The sequence below is a fragment of the Rhodnius prolixus genome, unplaced genomic scaffold (assembly GCF_049639745.1).
Source record: "Rhodnius prolixus isolate KJV_2025 unplaced genomic scaffold, Rpr scaffold_4, whole genome shotgun sequence".
Lineage (NCBI taxonomy): Eukaryota > Metazoa > Arthropoda > Insecta > Hemiptera > Reduviidae > Rhodnius > Rhodnius prolixus.
The window spans coordinates 22679910-22699447 of NW_027411614.1; the positions used below are offsets into that span (position 1 = coordinate 22679910).

General features: G+C 33.5%; 2 protein-coding genes and 1 long non-coding RNA gene across 5 annotated transcripts in view; 2 read left to right on the forward strand and 1 right to left on the reverse strand.

Annotated features, from left to right (window-relative positions):
• Positions 1 to 5614, forward strand: part of LOC141456057 (opioid-binding protein/cell adhesion molecule homolog) — an 869090-nt gene extending 863476 nt beyond the window's left edge. For both annotated transcript variants that reach the window (XM_074131654.1, XM_074131655.1), the window contains 2 exons: positions 2057 to 2162; positions 4232 to 5614. In XM_074131654.1, coding sequence (XP_073987755.1) covers positions 2057 to 2157 — 101 coding nt within the window. In that variant the 3' untranslated portion in view covers positions 2158 to 2162; positions 4232 to 5614. The remainder of the gene's footprint in view (positions 1 to 2056; positions 2163 to 4231) is intronic.
• LOC141456062 (uncharacterized) overlaps positions 1 to 19538 on the reverse strand; it is a 27112-nt gene continuing 7574 nt past the window's right edge. The window contains exons 3-4 of one of the 2 annotated variants that reach the window (XR_012459568.1): positions 11618 to 11717; positions 1 to 1873 (exon numbers count right to left, since the gene is read on the reverse strand). This is a non-coding gene — a long non-coding RNA (uncharacterized lncRNA). Of the gene's footprint in view, positions 1874 to 10347; positions 10819 to 11617; positions 11718 to 19538 lie in introns of those variants that run through there. The other variant, XR_012459569.1, reaches the window with a different exon arrangement.
• Positions 16383 to 19538, forward strand: part of LOC141456059 (juvenile hormone acid O-methyltransferase-like) — a 13383-nt gene continuing 10227 nt past the window's right edge. Inside the window, exon 1 of the mRNA XM_074131656.1 lies at positions 16383 to 16521. The gene's annotated coding sequence lies outside the window, so the exon portion shown is untranslated. The remainder of the gene's footprint in view (positions 16522 to 19538) is intronic.

Genomic DNA, 19538 nt, shown 5'->3' on the forward strand with positions numbered 1-19538 from the left:
TTAAACAGCCATCTCACTAACCGCTCATTTGCGCAATCTAATGTGGATTATTAGTAGAGATTGTAATAAATAACCTTTTATGTTTTCAACTGTTCTATTTACAATAACATACTTCCATTATATAAACAATATATATTAATTAACATCTAAGTTTAAAATCTGTTATCTGATGTCTCCTGCAATTTCTAAATCCATCAGTCGATGATAAAATTTTGATCTAAATACGTCAAGCGGAAGTCCGAATTTAATAGATTTCTCAAAAATTTTGCTTTAAACTTTTTTGTGCTTAAAACCCACAAAAAAAAGCCTTTATATTTTTATTTTCAATTTTATAAAATGGATTTTTTGGCTTGATCTTCAAGAAGTACAACTGCAAACATCTTTTATAAAATAATAAAGAAAATAAAATAATATTTTACGAAAAATCTAATTTCTATTATGTCGACAAAACTATAGAATTGGTATGAGCCGTTACAATGGAACTTTAGTTAAGTAAAAAATTAGGGAACAAAAAATTAGTATATTGATTCAAATCAAGGACAATGAAACTAGTGCACTATTTCGAACAGTCCAAAAGCATAAAAAACTAAGGTTATCCTCGTCTCGTTTTTTTTTGTCAACATCAGAATCCGCTAAGAACTGCGGACTCTACCTTATCACCGTTCACCTTGACAACAGTGTTTTTGCGGAAATCAAACCGAAACACGAAAGATTTATTTTCCTTTTATGCCTAAAATTCTTTAAGATTTAGGAAACAGAGAAAAAAGTATGCACAACTAGGATTCGAAATAAAGAGATTATGGGAAGTAGAAACTATCCGGCTAGTAACTACAGTATTTTCGGCAACTGCCATTGGAACTAAGATTTGGGACTACACACCGGTGTTGCTCTGAGATCGGACCGTAATTCAAATGCAAAAACAAAAAATATGATTTAACACGTGCCATATTGACAGCAAATTTCTAGGTGACCAATAATAATGGGCTAGGCTGGTAACCCGCACATTTTGTTATTACAAACCGAGATATTGGAGATTAGAAAATAAAGGATAATAATAATATTTTTTCCTTCCTTTAGAAGATGGAATGCATTTACCCACAGTTGTGCCGTGCTCAATGTAAAACTAAAGGGTAGTACCCTTCCGCTTCTAGCTCCATCTTGGTATCCACTGGAGCTACCAATATTCCTTTAGAGCTAAGCCTCTTCCTAACATTCCCTTATGCAAGAATAACGTTCTGCCTAGCGAAGGTTCTTAGGATAAGGCGCCATTAATGTAGCACGCAACCAGGTTCTACTTAAGTTCCCAATCCAGCAATGTCCCGAAGATATCGGGGTTCTGCTAGTCTATCTCCGCCTACAGGAAAAAAAAACCTGTATGCAGCGACATCCCCTAACACTGTAGCAGTAGAGGCAATCCTAAACTTCTGCTTTTCTATTCTTTTTAGACAGGTTCAGAAGTAAGCATGCCCATTTAAAAAACAGGCTGACACAGAAGTCAACTTCCTCGTGAGGCCTCTCAGAGCAAGCCTAAACGCCTTTAACCGGCTTCCTGGTTTATTTACCTCGCAGTACACCGTCTCAAGTCAACTACGATTTCTTTTTTGAAGGTGTTGCGCTCTCCAGTTAACGCTAACGATTTTTCTTAATTCAACCTCTCCTGAGATACATCGCCAATCGTTCCCTTGCAAAAAACGCCAATCTCGTTAGTGCTTCTTAGCGGTAACACATCGCTTTAAATCTTTTACCAAGAGATCCTATAATTTTAAAAATTTATTTGTTCAAAATACTTCTATTAAAAATCCATTTTCATGCGTACTTACGAACACTTTTTTAGGCATTAGCCACCAACTTCTGAGTTGATGAGCTGCATTATCTAAAAATAAGTACAACGAATTTAATTAGATACTTTTGATAATATGAATTGAATTATGTAATAAGTAACAGTTTATGTAAAGTATTTTGTTGCACATAGAACAATGGAGTAATTTTAGATTTGTCTAAAATTCTTTAAATAGAAATTTTTAATCACCGTATCAAAATTTCTAATATATTTCAGAAGCTGAAATGCGAGATCTAGGAGTCAAAGCTAAAGGCTGTGGATGTCAAACACAATTGTCTTGGACTACGTTAATTCTGCTAATTGTTGCCTTCACGTAAATAAGGTATTGTTACTTTTTTTAAAAATTTTTAATGATTAGAAGATGCAATACTTAACTGTTCTTTTTAGAAACAAAAATGTATCGTATTGTTGAAGGTGGTTTATTTTGTTTGACCTTTGTTGATTTCCAATTCCTGAAAGAGCTTCTATTCCGTGTACAATGGTATAGTGCAATCATAACTGCAAACCTTACGTTGTAGTTGTAACTTACTGCATCTACTTTCATCCAGTTCTTCTTCTGGAATTGAATTGCACTTCCTTGTCAACGAGAAATTAGGCTTCAAACTTCTTAATTTGATTTGTATTTCACCCTATCTACAAGTCCCTTCAAAGCTTATACCATTCAACTGTGATCTCCATTTCAGATTTTTTTCTTCAGGATCTACCATTAGGTTTTCACAACACTTAAAAACCAAATACATCTCTTGATCATAGCTTTAACATTATCGAACAAATGGTTAAGAGTAAAAATATTTAAATACTTCAACAACAGTCCATAAACTTCCAGCTTTAAAGTACACTTGTTCTATAAAAATCTTATCTCGATTCTTCAATTACTAATTTCAGATCTGACCATAAAGTGTACTATTACCATTATTCTTTGATAGTTTCTCAATGCTCTTTTGTTTTGACTTGGCGTTCACAACAAGCTTCAGACATAATAATGTCATTTAGCTATCTGTAATCAGATTCGCTAATATGTACTCATTTTTGTGAGACCAGCCCTTGTCTGTCCAATAGAAATGTTCCTTGCAACTGGCAATTAGTTTTACATTTAAGGCTGGGCTTATTTGTTTGAATTCTGATCAAAGAACTGCAGTCAAGAGAACTATTGTTTGATTTACTTCTAGAAGATTCCATAAGACTTGCACGTAATACTCGTACTTGGCGAGCTGCAAGTGTACACCAAGTTTCGGTTTGTTGAAGCCACATTCACTATAATTCATAATTAGGTTTTGGTCACTTCCCCCTTTTGGCGACCAGTGGTTCTGGATGAGCGAGTGTACAGAAAAAAGAAAGACGGTTCTAGAACATTCTAACAAGTACCTGAAGAGGAAGAAACTGTCCTAATGACTCTAACCCCGATTGTAAGTTTTTAATGTAAAGTTCTGTAAGTGAGAAATAGTGTACTCATAGAACTTAGCGCATTAGTTCAGTTTGAAGGGTTGGGTTCTGCTGTTGTACTTTGTCAATTTTCAAGCATTTTCAAAACAGAAATCTTTTTTAACAAATGGAAATCTCCCGTTTTTTTAATAATTACTATATTTAATCAACATCTGTAGTCAGGGAGCTTTCTCAGCACAATATTGGGCAGTTTTCTTCCTCAATCAAATTCAAAATTTGACAAGTAATACCTCATTTAGGGAAAAGTCTAAGTTTGATGTACAGGTTCGTGCCAGGCATCGATTTTTTTTTTTTCAATTTCAATTCCACTCCAATTAGAGATTTTAGGAATTTTTAACAGATAAAAATTAGTAAGCCTAGATAAGTGTCTTCTCAGAATTTTTGGGTTCTGCACGTTTTTCTCAAATGTTCAAATGATTGGAACCGGACAAACGATTACTTCATTCGTCAAAAATTTGCTTGATATCTTTCATTTTGATCGGTTTCTGATTTCCATCCATTTATTAGATCGAATATCAAGATTGCTTTGTAAGTGGAAGTCAAATTGCTTTATATTTTATGATTCATTCATTGAAGATGGATGAAAAAAATCTGAAAGTCTTAATTTCAGAGTGAAAGATATGAACGCTATAACGGATGAATCTTTAAAGCATTTCTTTGAATTTTTGAGACAAAATGGCCATTTATCAAATTCATTATTAGCTTATATAAGTACTTAATATTTTTCTTTTGCTTCTCAAAATACTTAAGCAGATTTATTGATAGACATTTGTTTTTAATACCTTCTCTGAGACTTACAAAGTAAAAACATTGTTCTAGTATTTTTTATAAAGAAGCTTTCTTTTAAAGCTATTCAATATGCATGGCTGGAAGTACTCAATTGCATTGTACATGCAACAAATCTACATCATTTAAGTTGAAGATTATAAAAAATATATATTTTTTCAGGATTTGCGAAAAGGAGTACAGCCCCGTTGCCTAGATGAAAATTAATAAAAAGTCCAACTCATTCTAAAGTTGGCATCAAGGATGTTCTCTCTGAGACACTAATGGAAATGTAAAAAGTAAAGTATTTAATAAAAAATTAAAAAGAAGTAACAATCGTCACTTGGTGTTGTTAAGACAAGAGACTAAAAAACTACAAGAAAAGAAAAATCTGATTGCAAACAAGTAATTTAAAATTAAACATTGTCAGTTTGAATTTTTTTGTACTTAAAAATGAAAAGTTTCAAACTGATATATAAAAAAAATAACTGAATAATAATTATAATAAAAATAAAAGCATAGTGATCCCACGAATGAAAATGAATGAAAAGATGCAATAGCTCCTAACATTTTTGTAAAATTGTAAATAATAAAATATACATTGAGCTTAAGATAATTATTTTACTTATAAGGAGATAAAAAAAATCAAATAAATAATAATAAAACTTTGTTAGTATGTGAGTATGTGTTTTTCAACGAGATTTTTTCTCATTCATTGTTTAGATAAAAATTACCAATAAAAGAAAGATATATATATTTTTTTGTTATTAAGCCTATGTTTAAATAATTTAATGGTGCGTATTACTAATGATTAGGTAATTAAATAACGTTGATGATAGTGAAGAATGAAACCAGATTGTTATTTCAATATTATTTATATTATAAATAAATTTATTTTATTAACGTTTTATCTATTTATTTCTGTATAAAGTTGCTTATCGATGTTAATTTAGATTGAATAATCTGGCGCTATCTGAGATGATCTCAAGGACAGGTTTTGTGTGCATGCTATTTACTTTTTATATAATTAATAAATATTATATATACTATAAAATGCGCGCAAAACTTGCAAGTTATTATTTTAAATAATTCCCTACTCCACAATATTCCAGATTTTAATTTTTTAACTGGAACCTGAGTTTTGTTCATAAGAATAAACTAAGGATTTTTAATAATAATAATAAATATTGTAAATAGTAAAATTCTGCAACCCAATCTCAATTTCATTTCCCTAATAAAATTGTAATGTAATCATCAATATTAGCATAATTTTTTATTTGATTAAAAGAAAAATGTAAAAAGTGCGTTGTGCTGCTTGAATTAATGCATAATTTTTAAAAAAAGATAATAAACTACTTGTTTATTTGAAAAGTTACTTTTATATTCTATTTTTTCTTCCGTTGATGTTTTCAAGCGAATAAATATTGTAGTTCATAAGTTACAGTAAATGTTCAAAAGAGAAAAAAAGTATTACAAATTTAAAAAAATAATTGTATACTTGTCTAAAACGAAACAAAATCACAGATGTTGTGTTATTTTTAAATAATAAAATGTTGGAAAAACCTATTTTTATAAGTTATTCATTGTTACTAACCTAATATTTGCTATCATTACTGGTGAGGTACATATGGCGGAGTTGTCACAATTTCATAAATGGAAAAATAAACTGAAATTATTTCAGGATCCCAACAAAGCATCTCAAAAATGAAAAAAAAATAAAATAAAAAGCTCTACTGCGGCTGTGTCATGGACACGGCCGTGTGTTGTACGTGAATACGTTTACATAACGGGTTATATTTTTTATATAAAATATTTTTATTTATGTATTTAGGATGAAATCAAGGAAACAAATAATTACTGTGTTACAATATAACTTTATTAATTATAGGTCTGTTATACGAAAAGTACCACACAAATGGCATACAAGATACATCGAGATTTCTGGTAAACGTTAAATCGATATAGGTACTACCCAACGTTGATGGAGAAGTTTCAATATAAGACAAATTGAACTCGTTGAGCATGAAATCGGGCAATGAGCGGTTTTGTAAGACATCAACATTAAAATCTCCAACTATCATAATTGGTGTAGTAAGATCAGGCTCGTAATCGGGTATAATTTTAGAGATGATTTTGGAATATTTTAACAACGATCGTAACATAGTTTAATTTCTGCTAACGCTGTGCCCGGATGGATATACACACACCCGAGTACGAATTTGAAGATGCCATTGGCCTTTTTCGTTTACTGGACAGACAACACCAGCTTTTGCGTCTTTCATTTCCGAAATGTCAATGTTAACTCTATTACAATCAGTGAAGCTATTAGATGTTACGATATATGGCGACTCTACTGGTTTTGCGACTTTTACCAATCGATTGTTCTTTAGAAGCCCTTTCCAACCGTATACGATCTCTGTATTTGGTTTTGGCTTTTCGACGCGTAAAGGCCGACATTATATATTTTTGATAATATTTTTTTATTCTAACACCTTTATTTTATTCACTGTCACTATTTTACACTAATGTTTTATATACAATCGATAGATTGTGATGACAGCTGACGATTAAAACTTAAACGAACATCATGGCTTCTCCGAGTCAAAAGTTATACTAATTGCAAATCTCGATACGCAGCAAAATTATCTCAAAATGGCGGCGCTTCCCTCTCCACCGCGCGCGATGTGTCACAGTCCTCGCTTATCGTAATGAATTCTTTGATCCTTTAGCTATCCAGTGGTCTAATTTAATTTTGGATGTAGACAGGTTTTGTGGATTGCCACCATACGATTCAAATTTAAAGACGTATTCACGTCAAAAAAAAAAAAATTAAATTCTAACCAAATTCCTTCCAGGTAGGCTAGCGAATATAATAAAAGAGCCTATCTATCTTTGTTTGATAATACTATCAAAACAGGCTAACCGCTTCCGGGCCCAAACCAGTAGATTCACTTTATCTATTCACATTATCTCAGAAGATGGTTAAAAGTCATTCGAGTGGCATTTTATTCTAGTTACAGTAACCAGAGAACAAACAGTTTTTATTTATTTTTTTTAACATCACCATCCAGTGAGTGACCCGGAGCTGATTTCAGTGCTAATGAATATATATATATTCAGTGCTAATATATTTAATATATTGGTAAGATGATAAGTTTAAGGAGAAATGCAAATTTCGTCATTTTTTTTCTTTTCAGCTTTCGCGATTTCTTTAATAATCACACCTGTATCCCCATTTAATATTAAGAGTACTTACTAGGATAGTATACTAACAAGATAAGTGCATCCCATTTACCAATCCTGCAGTTTATTTCGAACTGAGAATTTTTCCTAGACAAACCTGATGGGTCAAATCTGAAGGAACAAAATCCGAAACCATTCAACAACTTTTTTTTTACGATTGAAACCAACGTAATATCCAGCCAAATTTTCAACTGTTTACTTTGAAATATTCTTGGCAAAATACAACTTAAGAAGTTACTAGGAAAATTGTAGGTTAGTTATAGGGCCACCAACTTCTGTAAAGAAAAAGACGTTTTCCTTATGTCAACAACTTTTGGGGAAAGATTATCATTCAAAAACTTTTCATTGAAGTGCGGACTCATCGTCATAAGTTTTTAAGACATCGTTTCCTACGTTGACCAGGAACAGTACTGCCCAGCGGCTTTTTTTGACATTTCGCAAGCGTCAGACCGGAAGGGTTACTGTGGAAACTTAAGGGCATCTTTCCTTCCACCTACTTACCGAATCCTCAAAATCATACCTTACTGATAGCTACTTCCTGGTTGTCGACAGCATTCCTTTTCTCCTCTATTTCCTATCCTTGCAGGTGTTCCTCAAGGAAGCATACTTTCTCCCAGATCTCCCACTTCATCCCAGCACCATCACCTTTACCTACGCTGAGGATACGGTATAAATAAACCTAAAAATTCTTTCCCGCCACATATCTTAATCAAATTTCTTTCCCACCAGTTTTTCAAGTCCGTTACCTGGGACTCCATCTGGACAAACGTTTGACATGGAACCCTCATAATAGAATAAAACGAACTGAATTGAACTACAAGTATAACATAGAATGCTAAAGCAACTATTAGACAAACCTCGGTACTAACTTTACAAAGCAAACCACATAACACTCATCTAACTCCAATTTCGACATATGGACTTAAACTATACAGGACTTCCAAACGCAAAAACCTCAATCGTATTCAATCCTTACAATTGACAATGCTCCCTTTAGCATTTCAAACCTCACCATCCACACCGACTTGAAAAGTCCTTTCGTTTCCGCCAAAGCCATACTACGTTACCTAAAAGTTCATTCTAAGCTATCCCCTCATTCAAATCCACTTATCCAAGCTCTCTCAACCTCAACACTTCCCACGAACCCTCCTAGACGTTTGAGACAACGCTGGCCGGGCGACCATCTCAATGTCTGACGTCGGCTATCCAGAGACTCCTTTCAGTACTCCCTAACGCCTTAAGGGCCTATTACGGCTGTCATCACTGGATCAAGCCAGTTTATGTGCGCTGATGCTAGTCAACGTTCGTACTTATTGTTCATATATCTTTTTTACTTGTTGTACTTCTGGCACAGTTGTAAAATAAAGAAAGAAAAAAATAAGTTTTAAGACAATAAAATATACAGTATAACTGGTATTTAGGGAAACAAAAAAATCATTGACATTTTTTGTAATGGAAATTTTTAAATTGATGCTTTATAGGTAAGCAAAAAGGCTGGATTAAAGGGGATGATTTACAAGATCTAGAAAACATGAAGCTACCGTATCAAAAGAATAAGCCGAGATATTTCTAAATAGTTGAACCCTCACTCGAGTGTGAGAAAATTTAATTCACGGAGAAGCAACGCAATCGCTGAAGTTATCTATGAGCTGAGATCTTTCAAATCCCATTTAACTGATTTTAACTATAAAGGTTATCGTTTAAGGTTAGAATGAAATCTAGAGCAGTGTTCCGAACGATGGCAAAGCTTTACCTTTGAAAGCTAAATTAAAGCTTTCTTCGGCGAAAAGACGAATTTAGCAATACTGCCATCTTACGTTGAAGTGTTAGCCTTTTTTTGTATATATAAATAAGCAATTCTTTTGATAGGAATAGTGAAGATCATTATTAAAAAAGGAATAAAAATAATAATAAATTTCAGTAAATATTACATTTTACTTTTATAAAGTACTTTTAAATAATCTTTGTCCAGTAAAGATAGAGTTCTTTTTAAAAGCTTAGAATAACAAAAAACAAAACTCTTTCAACTTTACTTTACGCGAACGAGTCAAACCTCAGATGTTGACACGCCTTAAATTAAAAATGAAATAATAATAATTATTATTTAACTGTGTTCGCTATAACTAAGCTTTATATTACCATCCCTAAGTGTTCTAGTAGGTAAATCCTCATCTTCTTCAAGACGCAGGATCTTTCCTCCTAATCTTCGTTCGGAAATGATTTCCTTTGGTCGTAGCATAATATCTCATAACGCAACTTCAAAATGGCTACAGGATATGAGAACCGTTCTCCACTTCCTTACAGAGTCTACTCAGAGGTGCCGAGTTCCCAGGTAACATAACCCCACCCGTATTGAAGGGATAAGTGCAGTTTGATTTGGCAACGTCACATAGCTTTTAGCTTTAATTTGTAAACATTTCATTCGTAAAATAGCGGAGAACCACAAACTTCTTAACCCAAGTCAGTAGAATGGTAGTAAATTCACCTTGAAATGGAATTGATTCGTTGAAATCAGAAAAGAGAAATGTTGAGAACATTAAAAATGTTCAAAATGTGGTTCAATTCAGTTCGTTTGAACTAAATTTTATTATCTTTTGTATATTTCCTGTATACAATCACTCGACCTTAACATGGTTCAGTATGAATTAAAAAAAAGAATTCTCTACTATTACCTACAAGTTATTTCAAGTTGAATAAGGTTTCATGTAAACCGTCCATTATTAATCGGCAATTAACTGTTTTATACTTTTGTGTTTATCTTTGCTATGATTTCGATCTGGGGACTTGGTGATCTTCAGAACTAATACTCTGATTAATTAACAATTTAATTATTTATTTACGGAGGATACCTCAAAGGTTTTTATAACTTCCAAGCCGGGGAAAAAAAAGGAAATTATCGATTAATCAGTATGCTCAGGAAATGGCGTAGTTTTCATAACAAAAGCTTTATCGAAGAATAAGTAAGCTCAACAATCAATAAAGTAAGTCTCTGAAACAACACCAAAGTTAAAAATATCTAATTTAAATTTGAAATAAGGATATCGTAAGATCCTGTACCTAGGCCTACAATTTAATTGCTTCTCTGATATCAGGGTGACGAACATAATGACAGGAGCTTAATGACGTCACGAGTTAGCCTAACACAAATAGCGGTTGTTATCAAGTGCAAGACAAAGGACTTTTGAGAGGCTCTCTATGAAACTAATGTTTGTCGAAGACTCATTCACATAATATGTTACCTACTTAGTCTTAAATGTTCATGTAATCAACAAAATTGATAATTCATTTTAATAATTTTATGATTCATAATTATTATACTAGTATGTACAATTATGTGAAATATTACTTAACTTATCTGTTCAGTTAATCACAGTTTTATTTAAATATTTCAATGTTTATCTTATAGGCGTTAACTTATCCTTGAATTGCAGGTCAATTTGTGTCTAGAATCGGCTCTGGTTGGAGGGAAGTCGCTTGATCGATGAGTCAATCTCTTGAAGGATATCTGACTAGCAATTGCACATCGCCTACTCAGATATAAAAATATTGTCTCATATACACTCATTTTTTTTGCCAACGTTTCGACAAATATATTGCATTCTTCAGGGTGTGGCTTTGTGGGTTGGTTGATTTACAGAAAACTGAAGTTTTAGTTTTAGTGTAATAATAGTTTTCTGTAAATCAACCAACCCGCATAGCCACGCCCTGAAGAAGGCAATATGTTGGCAAAAAGACGGAGTTATTGTTTTTATTTGGACCGATTCCACGCTAATTTGAATCCTATAGCTTTTTTTCAGTACACTGCCGGTCTCCAGTGTTCTCTCGTTGCAGACAACATTGTCCATCACCGGGCAGTGAGCCGTAAGTAGCTCCTAGGAAGAGATAATCTATGGGCCAGCAGCTGAATTCGAACCCGGGATCTTCACGTGGAAATCTAATATACGCAGACTTGTTTCGGTGGTAATGTACTAAAATTGTTATCAAAAATTAAGAAACATTGGAAAATACTAAGAATGAAAAAAACAGTTTTATACTTGAAATGGTTTGATGAGAAATGAATAACGTCAAAACAAAACAAAATAATAAAAAGCTAAAGATTTAATGAATATTTGGTTTAAGAGCTATAATAAAAGTAAACCTTTTAGTATGTGCTTGTTAGCTACTTGCGGTTGTTGCGGAGATGAGTACGTAGAAATAGTCTATCATTGTCAGAGTTTTTCATTCTCTAGTACAGGCCCCATGGATACAAAAGCCAACCCATTCTGATGGTCGGAACAGCGCCAAATGCGTTCATATTTATGAGCTTATAATAAAAAATAGGCTTACATCATTCAAGATCCTTGTAATGCCTTCCATTCGCAGTTCTTCCAGCTCACAGCACGCGGTATCTTCTGTACTGAAGACCATTAAATCTTCTCCCTCCGTCCTGCATTAAACAAGAGAAAACAAGTCAATATCTCTTTTTAAAAAAAATCACATTTTTCTGATTTAGTTTGTGAACTATTTTATTTTAGTTTTTATTAATTGGAATTCGGCAAATTTACATCATGAGATTTATATATTCATTAATTTCTCAGCAATAATCGCTAATCACTTGCACACAAAATCATCTTGATCTGGTCCTCATGGACCCGAACAACAACAACATTTTAAATACTTCATTCAACATGATTTTCTTTTACTATAATGCACCAAAGTTCCAACTTAATGCATTTCAGCATTTTGTTCAATTTTCACTTACATTAGTCGTAGATTCTTACAATAATACTTTTGTCCCAAAAGATATTCGAGACGATTTCGAGAGTTGGTTCAAAACAGAAAGTACATGTATGCCTGTAACTTAAAAGGCCAAATAGTGGACTAGTTACTGAAAAATTTTCTAAAAATTAATTTTTAGTTATAATTCAAACTCGCTGGGACTAATCGAGACTTCATTTCCTCTCTCAAAGCATAAATTAATCTAGACACTCGTAAACATCTACAACAGTGTTGAAATGTATTGTGAACTGATAAATTTATTCAATTATAAACATTTTAGTAACAAGTAATTAGAAAAAACAAGTTTTTTGGTTTACTTCAGTAAGATATCATGGCAAATGAAGTATAAGTTTGTTGTTCTGTGACAGTACACGTTTCAATGATTAGGTTACACCCAATTGCACAGTGTCCGTTAATCTTTCAAATACATTGTAAATGATAATGGCTATAAAGTTCTTCGTTTCACACAAATTAAAAACATTCTTACTTATTTACGATTTATATTAGTTGAATTTGTACTCTAAACTGGATAAATGGCTAATCATGCTAAGAATCATGCCATAAGATCATCTGGGTTGGCCCCCTCTGCTAAACCAAACTCATTAACCTACTACCTCTGAAGATGTAAGTCCGAAACTAGTCAGAGATTCAATAAACATGTATGCTACTACAAAAATCAATTATAACATATAATATATAAGTTATATATAATATGTAAGTTATTATCCAGCACTGAAGAACTACCCACATTTTCAGTATTTTAATATTATTCATTTTTAGTTGCATCAATTAATTGAATGTAAAACAATTTAGTTGAATTTGTGGCATAGTAAAACAATAAATGTTAATTCAGCCATTTTAACTCTTCCTCCTAATATAAGTTATTAGTTCTTGAGACCTGCTTTCAACAGGTGCTAATGGGTCTGGCTGAAAATGTATACTATAGTTTATATTTTGTGTAGAGCGTTTAGCATTCCAGCGTACATACTTGGCATTTTTACATTTTTATCAAAGAACCGGGACGAAATGGTACACTGGCTGAGAAGCAGGACCGTAATTTCAAATTGGGGTAGTTTTAAAATTGTAAAATGTACAGGAATGGCACTTGTTAGGCTAGAGTTCAACAATAAAACTAAAAGAAATACATCGTTGTACTTACAGGTGCCGACTGAAAAGGAAATCTGCCGGGGTAAATCATGAAAGAATAAAGCTGAACCCCATTAATTGCGAAAGATCCAATTAAAAAATGTCTAAATGATGTTAAATTGTAGAGGTTTAAAATAGAACAAAACAAAACGGAAGAAGCCTTATAATTTAATGGATCCAATTAGTTACCCAAGCCTCACTTCGATTGGTCGAATAAGAAACTAGCAAACGGATTGTGTTATTGGTTGATTACTATTCTTTAATTTATAAGTGTTTACGCCCAGTTTAAAGGCAAAATTGGTGTAGGATGAGAAAAAGACGGTTTTAGTAAGTGGACCGACACTTGGAAGGAGGTTTTGAATAAATGAAGTAGTGCAGTAGGGAAAAGAAATCAGAAGGAATAGTAGGTGGTCGAGGGGTAGAAGAGGAGCTAGTAAGGAGTAGAGACTGTGGCGCTTTATGGGCCGGAAGGAGATAAGGATGGGAGGCAAACGGAAGTGGGCTGCCCACTGTCTGTGAGGACGAGTGACGATGCGACCCGTCTCTACATTCGCTATAGGAGTGGTATCTTTGATGACGTCATTTGCGGGCGCCACGTCGGACAACAAATGTGGAGCTGAAGTCGTAGTATGGTGGCTCCTATTGTGGGAGACCCCTTCACCTACACATTCTGTTTTGTTGTTGCCGACAGTCGTCGCACTGACTACCAACCAACTTCTATAATGCCATCTCCTCAGCAAGTATTACCACACTTCTTATTTACTCACCAGCTTTCTTTCTGCTGTTCCTTTCTCTATACTTTTTCAACAATCTACACTTATCAGCACACTTTACTAGAAATTCACTCCTTCATAGACAGGCAATTTTTACTCATCTAAGAAAAAAGAGTTAAGCATAATTATACTTAAAAAACATATTAACAAAATGACGTTTCGTTCGGAAATTTTGGCGTCTTAGTCTACAATAGAATTCAATAGCGTCAGGGCCTAAAAGTTGCCTCAGTATCTTGAAGAACAGCAAATAGTCAGTTATGTTTTTGATGAATTTGACCATTGGGGATGGTTTGAAATTTGGAGGCTACTTTTTATCTTGTATTTCCCCTTCGTCTACACTCTAAGGTGCAAAAGGATTGGAACTGGAAAGTTTATAGATTCACATCTGGGTGTTTCTGTCCAAAGGAAGTATTTATTATTTAAAGGATTATTATCTATAAGAGGTTTTAATGACTCACTAACATTATTCATAATTCCTTCAGATAATCATCTCTTATGATGCAGAAAGCCTTTCCAGATTTGGCTTAATTTTCTTGTTAAAAATTAAGAGACGGAATTATTCTCTTCGAACGTCATAGCTAATTTCATTTATTACCCTCAATAAGATAGCATGATATCTACTCAAGCACCTGGTTACTACTCAGGATGTCCAGGTAAGCCTTAGAAAGAGCGGAACACTGGAAGTTACTCCGTGCAAAGTCAGAGAGATAGCACCACTGGCGCGTATCGAGGTTATGTTTAGTTAGTAGCATCTCTTGGAAGAACACACACCAAGTTTCAGCCAGATCGGTCTATTTCTTTGTGTTTGGCATTCGTTTGAATCGAGGAAGTCGAGTGATTTTCAAAAAATGGACGAAAAAGAATTTCGTGTGTTGATTAAACACTACTTTATGAAAGGCAAAACGCCTCAGGAGACTAAAGAGAAGTTTGATAAACATTATGGTGACTCTGCACCTTCGATTAGAACAGTTTATAAGTGGTTTCAAAATTTTCGGAGTGGCCATATGGGCACAAGTGACGCTGAACGTTCTGGACGCCCTGTTGAGGTTACTACTCTAGAAATCATTGATAAAATCCATGATATGGTGATGGATGACAGAAGAGTGAAGGTGCGTGAGATTGCTAGTGCTGTGGGCATCTCGAATGAACGGGTACATAATATTTTGCATCAACATTTGGACATGACAAAGCTATCCGCAAAATGGGTGCCGCGATTGCTCACGCTTGACCAAAAACGAAATCGTGTGAAGTGTTGCAAGGACGGTTTGCAGCTGTTCCAGAAGAATCCGCAGGACTTTAAGCGTCGTTTCGTCACTGTGGATGAAACATGGATACATCACTACACTCCTGAGACCAAAGGACAATCTAAACAATGGGTTACCAAGGGGGAATCTGCGCCAAAAAAGGCGAAGACCGTTCCTTCGGCCGGAAAGATTATGGCGACTGTCTTTTGGGATTCGCAAGGAATAATCCTCATCGACTATCTGGAAAAGGGTAAAACTATTACAGGTGCATATTATTCATCGTTATTGGACCGTTTGAAAACCGAGCTGCAAGAAAAACGCCCACGATTGGCCCACAAAAAAGTCCTTTTCAATCACGACAACGCACCAGCTCACACCTCAGCAGTTGTGGTCGCAAAATTAATGGAAATAGGGTTCCAACTCGTTTCACATCCCCCCTATTCTCCAGACTTGGCTCCCTCGGACTACTATTTGTTCCCCAATATGAGGAAATGGCTGGCGGGAAAAAGATTTTATTCAAACGAGGAGGTGATTGCAGAAACGAATTGCTATTTTTCAGACTGGTACAAATCCTATTATTCGAAAGGGATCAACAAACTAGAGCAGCGTTGGACGAAGTGTATAAGCCTAAAAGGAGACTATGTTGAAAAATAAAAAAGGTTTACCCCAAAAAATTAAGTAGTTTTTATTTTTGCACGGACTTTTCAAACGACCCTCGTAGGTAGGCATTATCAATATTCAGTTACTTGAAATAGAATTCGTATCCTTTCAAAGCCAGAATGCTTTGTAAGGATAAAAGATGTTAGTAGACGTTTGCACATTAAATGAGCAAAAATTGCTGAATTAATTTGTTTTTTCGCTGGTAAATAGAAATAAAACTTCGTTCGTAATTAATTGAAACAGATTATTCATTTATAATTTTTAAATAAATAAATATATTGAATAAAATTCAAAAACAGAATAATTTGGTTTACTAAAAATTATATCTTATTTCATCTCGTGATAAAATTGAAAGTAAAATATCAAATAATATTAGCACTTAAAAAAACAAAATTTGCTATTTATTTATTGCTAGTTTATAACTGACACGTACTACATTCTGATAATATAGACGGATAGAAAAATTGTATAATATGTTTAACCAAAAAAAAAAAAAAGAAAAAAAAAATAGAGATCCCTTGACCTTAATGATAACTCAGTGTTTTATATTAATCTGAATTTTATTTAGATAAATGCAGTAGTTTACTGAGTTTTGAAGTAACAAAAAATACATATTAACTCCTTAGGAAATTTCAGTTTAATATTACAGGTATTTATTACTAAATATGTCCTCTTTCTCTGCTACTTAGCAGGTAGGGCAATAATTTAAGTATAGCAAAACAATTTAACTTGTTAGCTTTAATTGCCAAGATTCATCAAGGATTTAAAATTATTCTTTTATTTTCTCTTTATAATCATTACATTCTTACTTTGTACAATCGTGCACAAATTTATAAATATTTAAGTGAACTATGGTTTGAAAAACCAAACTAATGCAAGATTTCTTAACCTAATATAAAGAGGACAGGAGCTTTGCATGAAAGAATAGGTAACTATAAGAACATTCAGGTTTCCCTTGATTGTCTGAATACTTTTTTAAAAACTACAGAACTTAATTGCGTATTAATAGTTATAACTACATTTATACACGCCCACTAACTCTCGATAAAAAGAACACACCCCATGTATTACTTGTACATATCACTGGATATCATCCACCCATCAAATACAATATTTACATATTCTGATGGTGATGACAATAAATATCTGTCAGCAAGTTGGCAGGCTAGAAAATTCGCACTAGCACACTACTCATTCATGACATTTTCTCTACTTATACTAATTTTCTGAGTGTCAGAAAGCTAGCCAAATTTATTTAGATCATGCCAACATTTTGTTCACTCAAATGAAAATATAAAATATGATTTCTATAGAAGTGGAAGAATATGGAAGTTATTTTTAATTTAATTTTTAGTCAAAACTTTTATAAAATATTTTAGATACTGTAATGGAGTATTAGAAACTATTAATTAGAAATAGAAATTAGCCAATACAAATCATCAATTACCTTTTAATCAATATCTTTTAAGTTTTTTTTCCCCTCTAAAAGTTTTTTATATATCTAGATCTCTATGCTGAGTCTGGCCTTAGGTCTTTCTTAAATAAGGTGAATAAAAAAATGATATACAATATTATGTCCTTCTTATGAACTCTTTTTTGAGACAGAGTATGGATCGGGGATATCCGAATCGTTTCTCAGTTACGGTTTGAATTTTTGGTTGTTTCTGGCATTTTTATGGATTTACCTGCTAACATTGATTGTACTAAAATTAAACTACATCTGATAATTCTGAATTTTTGACTTCAATAGAAAGCGAAGGGATTAACTCAGTTAGTGGTTGTTCGATTTTTTTTTCTTCCTAGGTGCTTCTTTCTACTCATTGTCCGCAACTGGACGATGTCTGTGATTGTAGAACACTATCCAGAGGCTGGCAGAGCACAGAAAAAGTTCGAGGCGACAATAAATTTAACATATTGACGCGCAATCATAGTTTTCTACAATTGTTCAAAATTTTAATATTTGTAGACTATACAGGGTGTATACGAAGGAGTGGTCGAAACTTCGGGAGGTGATTCAGTAGCTCAAATGCAACATCAATTGCTACTTTATTTTTTACATCCATTTTATTAAATAATAATTGTTAGAATCTAAAATGGTAACTTTTCTTTTTGTTCCTTCTCCAAAAATTTTCATTTTAGTAAATTAGTAGTGAAAAGTCGGTTACGCAAAATCCCAGTTTTCTGCATTTACTCCCCTCTGTTCGGGGTAGGGTTTTATTAAAAACCGAAAAAAATCCATATGATCTTAAAGCTCAATAAATGCGCAACTTTTACTAAAATTATGTGATTCCTTGATTCATTAATCATTGAAAAAATACTGTTGAAAATTTTAACAAAAATCATCGAGAACGAATTTTTTAGACATTAAAGTAAAAATTTCATTGTTATAAGAAACGTTTTGAGGCTCTGGATTAAGCATATTTATAGGAAATTTAATGCTCTTTCGTTTGGAATAAGCAGATTTGTTGTAGGGTAAAGGACAGAAAAGTTACTGACGTTTTTATGGTGAATAACGCGAATATCGACAGAAAAGTTAAAAATGCAAATATCTTGGACACTATTGAGAATCGGGCCAAAGTGAAGAGAATATTTTTTGTTGCAATTGAGCTGCAGAATCACCTGCCGAAGTTTCGACCACCCCTCCGTATACACCCTGTATAATAGATGAACCATTTTCAAAATTTAAATTAAATTAAGTTGTTTTGAAAACATCAGACGTTTTCGATATTAATCATAAAGCCATCCATCTTTAGTCTGAAAAACTATCTGTTTTTTTAAACACACCCAAAAAGTAGTATAAAAAATTTTGAGATCTGTGCACCACGATAGCCGAGTGGTTAAGAGTGAGGACTGCAAGTCTATGATATATTGTGATACTGGATTCGATTCGACTAGGAATTGGATTTTATTTAACGGTTAACAAAAAATTTTTGTTATATTTGCTGTCCACGACACGTGATCAGTAACTGATCACGCCCGTCTGAAACTTAGACATTACTTTTTCTTTTTTTTAAATGTAAGACCTACGATCGGGTCTAATGTTTTCTCCTCATACAACCTAATATTTCGACGTCTGCGCAATCGTTCTTTCTCAGCCCATTATTATATTATGAATATTATTATTATTATTTTTTTTTTTTTTAATGATTTAAGGCGCGTCAATGTCTAAGGTTATTGGCACCCGGTGCTTTTTTCAGTGCACTGCCGGCCTCCGGAAAGTGTTCTCTCGCTACAGACAACACTGTCCATCACCGGAAAGTTTATTATTATTATTATTATTATTATTATGATTTAAGGCGCGTCAACATTTAAGTTTATTGGCGCCCGGAGCTTTTTTCAGTGCACTGCCGGCCTCCGGACAGTGTTCTCTCGTTACAGGCGACACTGTCCATCACCGGACAGTGAGCTGTAAGAAGCTCCTAGGAAGAGGAAATCTAAGGGTCAGCAGCTGGATTCGAACCTGGGACCTCCGCGTGGGAGTCCAGTATGCTAACCTCATAGCTAATCCCTTCCCTTACTATTATTATTTATTATTATTATTATTATTAGGAATGTGTCATTACTACCAGCGAATACACATTCAGAAAGATGCAACAATATACCCGCAGAATGCAATTTAACCACAAAAATGCAGCATCACACTCCTACTGAGTATTTATATGATTC